This window comes from Vidua chalybeata, chromosome 11 (genome assembly GCF_026979565.1).
Source record: "Vidua chalybeata isolate OUT-0048 chromosome 11, bVidCha1 merged haplotype, whole genome shotgun sequence".
NCBI classification, from domain to species: Eukaryota; Metazoa; Chordata; class Aves; order Passeriformes; family Viduidae; genus Vidua; species Vidua chalybeata.
In genome coordinates, this window is record NC_071540.1 from 8,944,157 (window position 1) to 8,957,926 (window position 13,770).

Sequence of the window (13,770 nt, forward strand, 5' to 3'; positions counted from 1 at the left end):
GGAAAATGGGATTTAGCTGGTTAAACTGTGCTCAGTGATCCTTTTCTGTAGAGCTACAAGGAGGAAACTTTGAGCTGCTGGTCACACCTCCAAGAAAGCAGATGATGGATAATTCTGAAGTGTATGTTTGTTTTTCATGGCTATTGCAGTGCAGTTTCCATGTGGTTTATGCACAGGGCAGTGGCTCAGGCCATCAGGAGCAGGATCTCTTAAAGCAGTGATTGTGCAACAGAGCAACCATAACCTGTGTGATGCTACAGTTATTCAGTCTATTTGAACAAAAATCATAAACTTGGGTTTTTAAACTTGGGTTTTTTAGTGCTTTCTTCTTCTGTTTAGAACTGCAGAACTGGGAATTTCCTTTGGAGTTGTTGCAGTCATCATTGCGCTTATTTTGTTTGTGTGCTTTGCTGAGAAGTGTCTGGTAAGTTTACTTTTAAAAAACACTTCCTGTTTTCAAAAGTGAATGGATATGTTTCAGCAACTTGGTCTGTCTTTTAGGCTGATGAAATTTTAGTAATTTCAATAATAGTTACAGGAGTCTTGAACCTCAGGTTACCAGAAGATTCCATTGTCTGAAACAGATTTTCATGTCTGAAAATTCTCACAGTAATTCAGAATTATTTGAGTGCAAAAATAGATGGGTAGGAGGGAGGACATGGGATTGTTTTTTTAAAATGTATTTTTATTTTTATGTTTGTCATTAATAGTAATTTTGGTTATAAGTACTGTTATTCTGTATGCTGGCAACAATATTGAAATAAGTTGGAACAGAAGATCAGTTTTCATAATAATTTATGAAGTGTAATGAAAATTACAAACTTATGAATAATTTATTGGCAACAATTTCATGTCTGTTAGAATTCCAAATTCACCATTACATCAATTGGGACAGTTTGCACTTGTAGTTCCTTTTTCTTTGCATTATTAAACACAGGCAATTACTGTTTAAGAATATATAGTGACAGGGAGAGCCCATAGTGATGAGGAGTTCAATGAATACAGAGTAAAAAAAAAAAAAAAAGTCCTTCTCAGTTCAAGAACTACCTGGGAGCAGGATGGGGAGAGGGAAGGGATTCCAGAATGTTCCTTGCACTCATCAAACCTACACTGTGCCAGAGCAAGGACATGCAGCACCACTGCACTGCAGCACCCAGAGAGGGGATGGAGCTCTCCAGGGAAAGAGAGTCTCTTACAGAGCCACGGTCAAGCTGTGTAAAGAGGAAAGAAAAAAATAAGAGAAAATTGCACTCAGGACATAGGATAAAGATTTTTTTGACTCATTTAATTGTATGGTTAGACAGATTTATGGATTTTATGTATGTATGGTATTTATATATGTATAAACATGAATTTTTGCATATATGTCTGTAGAGAGAGAGGGGTGTGTGTATATGCATTCATGTGTTTTTCCTACACGTGTAGAAACACACAGAGAAAATGGAAAATTCCAGGACTGCAGTTGCATCAGACTTGAGTTTTATGCTGGGAGTGTTTTGGTGTAGCCAAATAATGGAATAATGTTTGCAGTCATTAAAATTACATGCTTACTGGACGATTTTGTCTATAGCTACAATTGGATGACATAGGGATGACACAGGAATGGAGACTGTGTAGGGTTAGTTTTGATTTATTAATCTGAAAATGTAGTTCCAAATATAATATTATAGCTCTATAACTAAAAAAAAAAAAAAACAAACAAAATTTTTACTGCATTTTAACTTTTCTCTAGAACTTTCAAGCAGATCATAATTCTGTATTTTTAAAGCACAAATTCAGAAAAAATTTAGCACCCAACCCCTTTGAAGAAAGGAAACATTGTCTCTATTTTTAATTGGGGAAAGGTGTTAGACATTGACTCTGAATGAGGAGATTCAAAGTTCTAAATTAGAATTCCAGTGAAGGCTCTTGACACTCTCCTGCAGAAAAAAGGTCAACTTTATATTTAGAAATATTTCTTCCCCTGCATTAAAGTGTTATCCCTGTTACTGAAAGGAATTAATTGTGTTTACAGAAGTGCTGCTCAGATCAGTGGCCTCTCCTGCGCCATCTGTGTGCTGTCTCAGAAAAGGTGGAAACAATGCCTTTACTTAGGCTGCCGTTAGCAGTCATCACTATAGCTGCCTTGCTGACTATAGCCATTTTTAACTTGGTAAGTAATCACATTAATTGATAAACTTATTGTAAAATCCACAGTTTAAGTAATTTCTTGCATTCTTTTCATCAAGTACCAGTTTTTGCTGCTTTTTCTAATGCCTGATTTACAACATGAGTTGATCTGCACAGGGATAGTGCAAGTAAAAGCATTAAAAAGAAAAGCTCCTAGTTTGTGGAACTGAAAGTACAAGTGATAGACTTCAGTTCTACAAACTGTTCTTGTTTTCAAGATGACACATAACAGCTCTTGATTGTAACCCTCATCACTAAGATGTTTTCCTATTTTAATGTGGTTTTAAATGTTTGGCATGGCAGGCAGCACTTTAAGCAGTTCACTGTGGTATTTGCACTCACAGGTAGTAATGTGGATGAGGGAGGGAAGAGTATAACTTGGCTCTCTTCTAAAAGCAAAGGCATCGAGGATAGGTACTGCTGGAGTAAGGTGGAAATGGCATCTGTCTTTTAAATTTAGTTTGAATATTATATTGCACCTGGGGCATGTACATTTGAATAACTGTGCTGTTTTTTTTATTTATACAAGCTGTGTGTTAACAGTTCCATTTAACTGATAGTTAACTACTAAAACTGATGTCCTCCTGATCCCAAGTGTTTGTTTGCCTCGCCATTCTTCTGATTCCATGGGGAGTTCATTCTGAAAGCAATACTGCAGAAAATGCTTAATTTTCTTTCATAGGGTGTTTTTTTCTGCTGGCTTAGGTCCTTGAATTGACTCACAGTGGTGTCATGTGAACACCACCAGAGACAGACTGAAAGAAAACAGGAACAGCAGCTGTGAAACTGGGGGGTGAGACAAAACCACATGTTTGTGCCCGATAGCTGCTAAATTAACATAGCCATAATGTAAACCTTTACCCCCAATTAGAAAATAAGTAAATTTTAACCTTTTTGCAGCTTGTGTGTGCATGTATGTTTAATACACCTACATGGGGTGCAATTCTATTTCAACATTTATTAGTAGCACTGAAAAGACAACCAGATCAGCACTCTTTGTAAAACACATGGAGAAAAAAAATATCAGTGATTACCTGCTAATAAGTTTGTATGGTGGTTTTATTGATGTGTTTTTTGTTTTTTTCTTTCCCCTCCAATAAATCAAGACTACTGAAAAGAACAAACCTGCCAACTTTACTGGATCAAATGATTTGAGTGCTACCACCTATGTGAGTAGAGTACCATCTGAATTTCTAGGATTAAAATGAAATGAGTCTTGGATGGTGGGTATAGAATCATAGAACATCCTGAATTGGAAGGCACCCACAAGGATCATCAAAGTCCAACTCCTATCATGGAGGTGGATGGCAACATTTTAAATTTTTTTCTTTTTATTTATAAAGATAGGGTTTTGGTTTTTTTTAAATTGTTGGACATATGAAGACTTGCTCATGACACAAGGCAATTTTAAGGGATATTTTGTATTTTTATATATAGCTTTCTTGTGCATCCTTTAGGGATTTTCAGAAGTCTGGAGTCTTCATGTATAAAACTGAAGTTTTGGTTTATTTTGGTCTCTCAGCATATTTGAAAGGTGTTCTCCAGCATTTCTGTAAGGGTAAATTCAGCACTTACTAGTGACACAAAAGTATTATTTCTGGGGGTTTCACTTTTTATGTCTTTAATGCCAAGTAGTGTTCTATTTTGAGTTCATCCAAATGTTTGAGATGCTCCTTTGTCACCTGGCCACCCCTTTAGATGATGGACATATTTTTGAATTATGTGCAACAAGTTGTGTGAGGAGCCTTTCATTCAGGTGCTTATGACAAATGATAAGTTACACATATGAAATGCACATTGTGCTCACCTGGTAATTTTTTGTTCTTGCATGTTTGTAAATCAGGCTTTTGGAAACACAACTCATTCCTGCATAGAGGAAACTGTAAGTAGTGAATGCATCTCACTTAGGCCTGATTTTGAATGTTGTGTGTACTATTGACAAATGGCAGGTTATGTTGCTGTATAAAAGGAAGCTTTTTTAGATATCTGACAGCAGAAAAATTCTTCACGAAATCAAGGTAATTCAGCTGCTGTTGTTTCCCTAAGTAATGTATGGCTTTGCAGTTTTTAGAAATTTCAGACTGAGAAGTAGGTCTCAATCTTTAAGGAAAAAACCAGCAGAACAGGGTGATGATAATGTTTTGAGTCTGAAAGATGAGAGCTGTACTTGCAAATGTCCCAGTAAAGTGTGTTTACAGAGTGAAAGGGCCTAAGTGGCCTCTCTTGGCTTCTCTACATAGTGGTTCCTTTTTCAGAGGTTTGGCTTGAGGGAGAGTGTTCAGTATTTTTTGGAGGTAGACTTAATGTCTTCAGGATGACAGAGTTGGTATAATGTGTAATATATGGGCTCTGATTAGGAGTTGCCTCATAAATGGTTCTGGTTTCATTCACTTCAGTGGAAATGTTAATTATTTAGCCAAGAATCTCACAGTTCTGTAGTAGGCCCGTGCTATTACAGGTGGGGAAACTGTACTTTGTGCATAAAGAGAAACAAATTCTTGAGGAGCAGAAGCTGAGGTAATTTTGGAGCTGCTTGTAGACTGAAGTATGCCAGCTGAGCACCTCACACCGGTGCCTGTGGCTGCAGGCAGCAGTCCTGTCTGCACCACACACTTGGTACCATGTTTGGTGCTGCCAGCTGCAGGCTGACCGTGGACCCCCTGCCTGAGCTGGGATTCTCCTGGCAAAGTGCTCAGTAATTCCATAATGGGGATAGTGGCCACAGCTTGATAGTGCTTATTAGCATCACAGTTCTTCTGAGGAGCTGTGTCTCAGGCTGGAAAACCAGTCACGGTCTCCAGGTGTTACTGGAGTGGGAGCTGGGAGTGGGGTATCTGCTTTAGGTTCCAATGGGAAAGCACAGTCCAAATAGGATTAGAGTGCTGGACTTGCTGGTTCAGTGCTGGTTCTATGGACTGTGAACCTACTTGAGATTACTCTTGAACTTTAAATAAATAATTGCTTAAATTAATAAACTTCAGGAGATAAATTCTCAACATTTCAGTTTTTATCTGGAGTTGCTTACTTATGTTGATTTTTTTGTTTAAATATTTTTGTTTACCCATAACAAATTATAAAAGTAAACTAAAATCAATATTAAGTTCAAACCTTTAGTGCCATTAAAAAAAAAACTTTAAGTGATTGTAATTTCTTTGCTTTAAATTGCACTGACCATGAATGCAGAGCATTTGCTGTGGTTTGAACATTTCTTAGACATAAGTTCTGGATAATGCAAAGGCTCTTTACATTCCTCTTTTACAGTATTATGCTTACTGCTGTATACTGGGGTTCATTGCCTGCTCGGTATTTCTTCAAATGAGCTTCGAACTCAAAGTTCTCCTCCTGTCCATTGCTGTGACTGTCTACCTCATCATTTTTAATACCCTTCAGCACAAAGACAACTATGGCAACAGTACCAGGTGCACTGTAAAGTTTCTCATCCTTTTATGTTTCATTTAAGGAGGTGTTAGATTTTTGTGCACTTACTGGAATATTGAAATATCAAAATCATGTAAGCCAGACACTGCAAACCTTTCTGTAAAGTTAATAACATGGAAATCCTGTTAGACCATGTCTTACCTTTTATTACATAAACTTTTTAAACAAAGGATATGTTCTCTGAAAAAATTCTGTAATGTGGCTTCTGAGATCCCTAGAAGCCTTGGACTATATTAAGGATTAGGGTGTAGAATATTAATGTCATAGCAAGGTTGATATTATGATAAGTTATGAAGAAAAGCCTTGCTAAAAGTCTGAGGCTCAAGCTTGGTAGCCAATAGGATGGTGAGCTCTTCATGTCCTAACCTAAGTGCAGGTATTCTGCAAAGTAACAGCAATTTACCTGATCTAATTGCAGAAACTGTGAACACTGGAGAGAAAGGCTTACATGCAAAGGTTTTACTGTTAGTTTTTAAGTCTTACTCAGGTTCCTCAGCATAGTCTCATTGCTGAAGATTAGAATAAATTTATTTTGCAAGGGCTGTAACATGTCAGCACACCTTAAAAAAGCTTGAGTGAACTTAATCATTCATATGATAAGAACTTAATTTGCATTTTGAAAAAGTAATAGATGTGGTAAGACTGATATTACTATGAAATATGAGTAATGATTCAGATACAGGTATGATTTAACTGCTGTCTTTGTCTTAGGAATTCAGGTTTTTAATTTGTTATTGTCTTTCCTTCCACAAATAAGAAAGTTTCTTTTCCTACCTCAAGGTTTGTTGGCTGTGTTTTTGTAGGGTGGTGTGGGGTGGAAGCTGAAACTCAGTCTGGTGGAAATTAAGATAGCTCCATTAAGATAAAGCCATGTTTACTTGAGCATCTCACTGTAACAGCTACTGAACAAGGTTTCAACACCCAGGGTGTCGAGATGTGAAATGCATCATTCCATGTGTTGGACTGGCTGATAATCCTGTCTCGTTGTTAGGACAGGACTTGTCCCCAGCCAGCCACTGGCACAAATGAACAGTGACACTGTGGTGCAAGTCTGGACAGACACCCTCTTCCCCTCACCTCCCACCCCAACCCTCCAGCGTGCAGATTTTCTTTAAGCATACAGATGACTTTATATTGCTTTCTTATTTTCAGGTTTTTCATCAAAGAACCAAGGATAATGTCTAATTTATATCTGGTTCTGTTTTACATAACCCTAGTTTTACTTGCAAAACAGGTATGTATTTAAAATGCAATTGCCTAGTTCCTTTACTTGCAGCAAGTTGATTTAAATGAAATGCAAAAGTGTTGTTCCTTGAAATTGTGCTTTAAATTAGTATATATATATATTTTTTTTTTTTTTTTAATATTCTGGACTTGCAGACTTATGATGAGTTTTTGGTAATGAAAGAGTTTTTACTGTGAAAGGATGGAAACATTTTTCTTGTTTTCAACAGTGTTTGCATCACAGACATGAGAACTTCCTGGTTCTTCCAGTTTTGATCTATCCGTATTTATCAGTATTCATTCTAAATCAACATAGCAATTCAAGATAAAAATAATTATATTACTAAAGTGTCATTTTGGTAAATACACCTGATGCTATCAAATGACATTTGGTCTTAGTGGCTGCTTCATATTTTTCTGACCTTTGCTCTCAAAGCACAATTTTCATAACTATATAGACTCAAAAGGTCTTGAAGAAAATATTGCTACTACACTTCTTGAGAAAATTGCCTAATACTTTTCAGTGAGTTATTTTATGGATTTAATTTATCGTATTTGATCTCTTTGCAGATTGACTATTACTGCCGACTGGATTGTCTGTGGAAAAACAAGTTTAAAAAAGAACATGAACAATTTGAAACTATGGAGAATGTTAACAGGCTTTTGCTGGAAAATGTACTTCCAGCACACGTTGCTGCATATTTCATTGGAGAAAAACGAAATGAGGTGTGTTGAGCCTCTCCTATGTGAAAGGACAGCAGATTGGATTTCTGTGATATATATTACACATGATGTGAAAAAGAACATAGACTGTAAACTTCTGCAATCTTTGCCTTTTGTTTGTATTCCCAGACCTTTGTAAACCCAAAACCCGTTAACCAGATGGCCTCAAACAAATGAATACTTCTAGTGTCAGTCCCTGAAATCTGTTCTCAGAATTAGTAGTTCAGCTTCAGAACATAGTTTGTTTGACAAATATTTAAATGAGATTTACTGCTTTCTAAAGACACAGTTTTACCAGAGAGGACAGGTCACAGATTTTTGGGAAATGAGTTGAGGAGCAGATAGTATCTCCCAGAGAGAAGTTCATTGATAATGATTTTTTTTTTTTTTAAGAAATCTCATTCTGCCAGCATGTCATCAGAGAGAACAATGCTGTGTCTCAGAAGAGTGACAGTGGTCAAGTAGATGAAAATGTTGAAGGCGAAATGTTTAAGATTAAACTCTTTAAGGAATCTTAGTTTTTCCTTAGGTGAATCCACTTTGTTAATGTTTCTGATAGAATAAGAGATGTGGTTGACTTCATAGGAAAGCAGTAATTTGATTACTGGTTACAAACAATTATGATGACAATGTGTGGGTTTATTGCTTTCCTTTAGGACTGGTACCATCAATCCTACGACTGTGTCTGTGTCATGTTTGCATCGGTACCAGATTTTAAGGTGTTTTACACTGAATGTGATGTCAATAAAGAAGGTTTGGAATGCTTGAGGCTGTTAAATGAAATCATTGCTGATTTTGATGAGGTAATTAAGCTTCTGTCAAAAATGTACTGGATTACATATTTACTGTAAAATAAATGTTTCACTAGATCTACCAGCATTAGAGCGGGAAAAAACATTTTTATGCTGTACTAATAATCTGACTTCAGCCTTGCAGTCTTGAAAGATATTTTCCCATCTGGTTGTGATTTTCAAATACATCATCTAATCCATTAGAAGTACGGTTTGAAAGTTCTGACTTTAAGGACTTTATTTCAGTACTTCAGTGCTTTCATTTCTTCTGTGAGTGGGTAGAGCAAAACTGTGAAACTAACCCTCAGTATTTTATCATATCTTCATGTGAGTGATAGTATTGCTAGAGATGTTTAATGCTTATGGTAGACAGTATGGGATTTCTGGTTAAATACTACACTGAAATATGGTATTAAAGTCTCAAGTTTTTGTTTTCTTTCCATTCAAACAGCTCTTGTTAAAACCTAAATTTAGTGGTGTTGAAAAAATAAAAACAATTGGAAGCACTTACATGGCAGCAGCTGGTCTCAGTGTTACACCAGGCCAGGAGAACAACCAGGTATGTTTGCTCTGAATCTTCCTTCAATATTCTGTGGGTGCATAGGTGCGTTCAAAGTAACAAAATATAACATGATAGGAAAAAGTATGTAATGAATAGTGATTTCCTGAAACGTGGAAAAAGATGACAAAATTGTATTGTCTCCTCCTGAATCCACTATTTATCTCCTAGTTCCATTTTATTTCTGAATTAAAGTATTCAGTCTGTAATCCCAGCATACTTTTTACATCTTTCATCGTTGATTCCAGTAGTTTAACATTACTAGATGTGTAACAGAAGGGCTCTAAAAATAGGGGAGTCAAAGAATGGGAGCCAAAGAAAAGGCCATCTCGGAACTGGACAGTAGGCTTTTTCTGCTACCTGAGAACTGGCACAGAAGGAGAATCCTCAAGTGCCACATTAGGTCTGAAACTGTTACCCAGAAGAATTAACACTAATTTCTCTGGCTCATTTTCAGTGTAGCAGGTTTCTGTATGACATTAAAGTGCATGTAATAATGCACCCAAAATATGTAAAATTAAAGCTGAAACCATAAAGGAATACAGACATGAATTTGTTATAAAATTTAATCATATCACTCTTGTTGCCTCATAGACATCCCAGCTGTATTTAAGGGAGTTTTGAAATTCTGCAGTTCTGCATTTACAAGGATGAGTGGTCTCATCCTTCTAAACACTCCAGTCACTTCTAATACTGCTTTGGAGTAGCAGCCTGACACAGCCTTTCGTGTTGTAATTTGGTCATTAATATGTGTTATGACTTGCACAGGATAGGGAAAGGCAGCACGCTCACATTGGGATTATGGTGGAGTATGGAATTGCCCTGATGAGTAAACTGGATGGCATCAACCGACATTCCTTTAACAATTTCCGCCTACGTGTTGGTAAGTTCTGTCTGTGGGGAATGTGAACTCCACTGCTCAGACAAGTGAGAAATAAGTACAATGAGGTAGGTCCAAGTGCTGAATAGCCAAAGGCAGTATTGTCTGGTCAGCTTTTCACACAGGCTAAGCTCCTGCACGGATGGGCTTTTTCTCATCACTGGAGGGAGCAGCAGGAAGAGTGCAGCTGGATGACTTTGGAGGAAATGAAAGATATAGATGTAGAGTGAAGTACCCTGTTAGTGACTGTTAAATAAAGACAGTATTGTCATTACAATGCTCATTTCTATATATTAAAAGTATAAGAGGAAGAATTCTGCTTTGTGCCTAGACTTCCTATTTTGCAATAGGAGTCACTTCAGATCTCCTGAGCCTCAGTATGAATATTTATAGAACAGTACTAATACTGATTGCTAGAAGGGTGTTGTTGTTAAGATTGGGATGTTTTTTTTCCCCTGAAGCTACAGCTAACACAATCGAATCCCTTTCTCCCTCAGTAATGACAGCTTCTTGTGTTTCTGCAGGGATCAATCACGGCCCAGTGATTGCTGGTGTGATTGGTGCCCGGAAGCCTCAGTATGACATTTGGGGCAACACTGTTAATGTTGCCAGCCGAATGGAGAGCACAGGGGAGCTTGGCAAAATCCAGGTAAAACTATGAGCCTTGCAATGTCCAAGGCATTATTTCCAATTGGTTGTGAAATTTTGCTTTAATGTGAATAATCAGAAGAATTTCACAAGCGTTTCTAATTTTTTTCACACAAAGGTCACAGAAGAAACAAGCAAAATACTACAGGAGCTGGGATACTCATGTGAATGTAGGGGACTCATTAATGTCAAAGGCAAGGGAGAACTGAGGACTTATTTTGTTTGCACTGAAACAGCCAAATTCCAAGGCATGGGACTGAACTGAGGCTACAATGAAGTTAATCAAAATAGACTTAGATCTGCCTCCCTTCTGTGAAGACATAGAATTCCCTCCTTATGTGAAGGACTTTATTCTAAAAACATGTATATACTGTTCCTATCTCTTCTACATCTCAAGATGAGAGAATTTTTTTTTAAATAACAAAGAATTCTGAGAAGTTCCTAGAAGACCCACAACTGTCAGTCGGAAAATGACTACTTTTTCCTGAAGTAATTTGAAGATTTACCTGGAATTGCCATGAAGCATTTTCAGTTAGTTGTTTTCCTTACTGCACTGGGAGTAAGCTCCAGTAACAGCTCCAGTGACAGCTGGTGTGGATGCACTGTAGAAGCCATTCCCATGTTAAAACATTCCATTGCCTGCACCCGCTTACAGTATTGTGTTTGTCCTGATGTGTGCGCTGATACTGAGGGCACTGCGTATCCTGCTTTTAATGCTGAACAGACTGCACAGCAGAATAATGGGAAGAGGAATACAAGGAAACTCAAGTGTATCATGTGATAACCGTGCTGAGCTCTTTTAGGAAAAAAGCTGAATTGCACAGTATGGGGTCACGTCACCACCCTTGCCTCCTCCACAGCAGTACCTTGTGTTATGCAGATGTTTTCATGACCAAGAGCTGTTGAGAAATTACTTTCATCTAGTTCAGTGTGTTTACATTATATTACATGTTCTCCTTTGTATTTCTCTGTAATTAGTATCTGTATTGCATTTTGTTCTGTCATGGTAAATCTTAAATTTTTTACTTTTACGTTTCAAAAAGTACAAGTGATGGTGAGGAGCACGGGGATCAGGCTCTGATAGCAGCTGGTGTTGCTGATCCCTGCAGGAATTCTGATTCAGTGCTGTGTTCTTGAGGGCACTTAGGGAAGAAAAAAGAATCTGTTCTGAATTGCTGGTAAGCTGAAGAACAGAATTACTAAAATAGTATTAGAAACAGTAGCAGATACTGTATAAACAGAACTGTGTCTGTGGTGGTTGTTTTATTTTTTTTTTTCCTGTTCTTATTTCTACAATTTGACTAGCCACTGGCTGGTTTCTATGCCTTTCAAAGGCAGTGCAGTTTTTTTCATAAACTGGTTTTGAAGGTTACAAAAGGATGTATGGGAAAAAATGTATTCATAATGAAATGTTTCAGCAGAGCCCCAATACTGGAAGCATGAATAGAGCACTCATAAAATCATTGTGGACATGATGTAAATTAGTTTAGTTTGTAAGGTTTTTAAGCTGTTAAGTGTCCTTTGATAATTTCTATGTTGGCATTTTTACTTACTGCAATCTCTTGATCTGTTTGCTGTTGGTGGAGATGATAGTGGTTTGTAAGGCTAACATCTTGTGCCCAGTTACGTCTGTTAGTAAGGATGGGTTCCCCTTTCCCCTTATACTATGTCAGGGCTGGACAGCACAGTGATTAGAGTACAACACCTGTTTGGCTGAGCCTTACTCCTCTACAAACAGCATTTCCTAATGCTTCTGGGTTTAGTACCAACCCATCCTGGACAAGTGTTTAAGCAGTCCTGTGCTTCACTGCTGCCTTCTAATTACTGTGTAATTTCTTAAGAGGAAGTGACTGTATTCAAGACAGGAACAAACCTAAGTATAGTCCAACTGTGGATTAAAAATTGTACTTGTAGTCTTTATCAATTTTGTAGATCAAATCTATGTGTGTAGTAGGTCTCCAACTGAAAACAGCATGTAAGAAAACCTGAATTTGAGGTTGTCTACCTCACGCATGGGCTCTGCTGATGAAGGAAGTGTCATACTCACTGTCATGTTAGTGCAAGTCAGTGTTGCAGTTGAATAAACCTTCAAACAGCTTTTGCTACTCTTGTATGTTGTATATTTGTAGTTACAGGTGCTCAGCAAGCATTTGTTTTGAGATATTTATTGTTTTACAGGACCATGCATGTGTCAAAGGCTCCTTTAAGCAGTCTTTGATGTCATGTTTGGTAAAGTGACCATTTGTCTCATGAATCTATTTTGAAAAATGCATTACGCCTATAAATAGAGCTGGCTCTGAAGTGCTCCTGTTCACAGAACTAGTAGACTGTAGATGTAAGTTATCTATGACAGAACATTTGCTGTCTGTACAGCATTTTGAAATGCTTTTGTTTACATGATGTCGCCTGTCAGGCTGGTAACTTGTTTGGGTGCAACTTCAACTCAACCTCATTTGCAGAAGTGGCAGGAAGAGCTGCAGCTTCCAAAGGGGAAGGAGTTGGGTTTGGTTGCAGGTTTAAAAAGAATGCTCACTTGGTGTGCTGTGCACAGCCTTCTTGGGGAAGTCAGAAACTGTGTGTAATGAAAAAGAGGATGACTAATTTCTCACCAGAACTGGAACTGCACAATATGAGAACTATATTCAACCACAGAAAAAGTTCAACTTAACAAGTAACTGTATTGAAATAATTGTTTTCAGCAGTCCTTCTGAGAGTGAAATGTGAAACTTAACATTGAGGAAAGAATCTTGGTGGAAAAAATCTTCCTTGCAGCATTATTTTTTTTCTTAAATGGAAAAAATGGCACTGTATCTAATTTGAAGAGCTAATAACATCTGGAACTAGGAATCTGTTTTAAAGAACAAACTTTTGTTTTTACTATGAAATAAAAAACTCATTGCAACATGTCTGGTTTAGCAATTATTTTGATGGAGATACCACCCATGAAAAGGAGGTATATTCTTATGTTTTATATTTTTCATAGTGCTGCAGACTTAATGGGACTGTTTTTACTCATGAACTAAACTTGGTATTTATCTTTTTAAAAAATGTTGCCAGCAGAAAATGCTTAGTGACATCCACATGTTCAACAGCTGATGAGAAATGCCAATACTTCTGTCACTAGCAGCTACCTCCTGCACCATCTAAAAGGTGAGTGATGGGCAGCGAGATGCTATGGACAGAGCCAGTAAGGATTTGGCTGGCACATTTGCCCTGAATATTGTCTTTTTCTTGTAGCATGAAAATGATTTAAATAGTAATGGAAAAATTCATTCCCTGGAGTAATAATTCAGCCACTATTACCTAGAACTGAAAAAACTCCAGTGGTGACTATTAAG

The 13,770-nt window shown here is 37.3% G+C and overlaps 1 protein-coding gene across 1 annotated transcript in view; it reads left to right on the plus strand.

The window, feature by feature from the left end:
* The window catches only part of ADCY7 (adenylate cyclase 7), a 32,908-nt gene extending 19,572 nt beyond the window's left edge, over window positions 1-13,336 (plus strand). The window contains exons 15-26 of the mRNA XM_053952883.1: window positions 340-424; window positions 2,015-2,152; window positions 3,276-3,338; window positions 4,013-4,051; window positions 5,431-5,588; window positions 6,760-6,841; window positions 7,402-7,557; window positions 8,211-8,357; window positions 8,797-8,904; window positions 9,673-9,787; window positions 10,309-10,433; window positions 10,551-13,336. Coding sequence (XP_053808858.1) covers window positions 340-424; window positions 2,015-2,152; window positions 3,276-3,338; window positions 4,013-4,051; window positions 5,431-5,588; window positions 6,760-6,841; window positions 7,402-7,557; window positions 8,211-8,357; window positions 8,797-8,904; window positions 9,673-9,787; window positions 10,309-10,433; window positions 10,551-10,697 — 1,363 coding nt within the window. The 3' untranslated portion in view covers window positions 10,698-13,336. The remainder of the gene's footprint in view (window positions 1-339; window positions 425-2,014; window positions 2,153-3,275; window positions 3,339-4,012; window positions 4,052-5,430; window positions 5,589-6,759; window positions 6,842-7,401; window positions 7,558-8,210; window positions 8,358-8,796; window positions 8,905-9,672; window positions 9,788-10,308; window positions 10,434-10,550) is intronic.
* The last annotated feature ends 434 nt before the right edge of the window (window positions 13,337-13,770 follow it).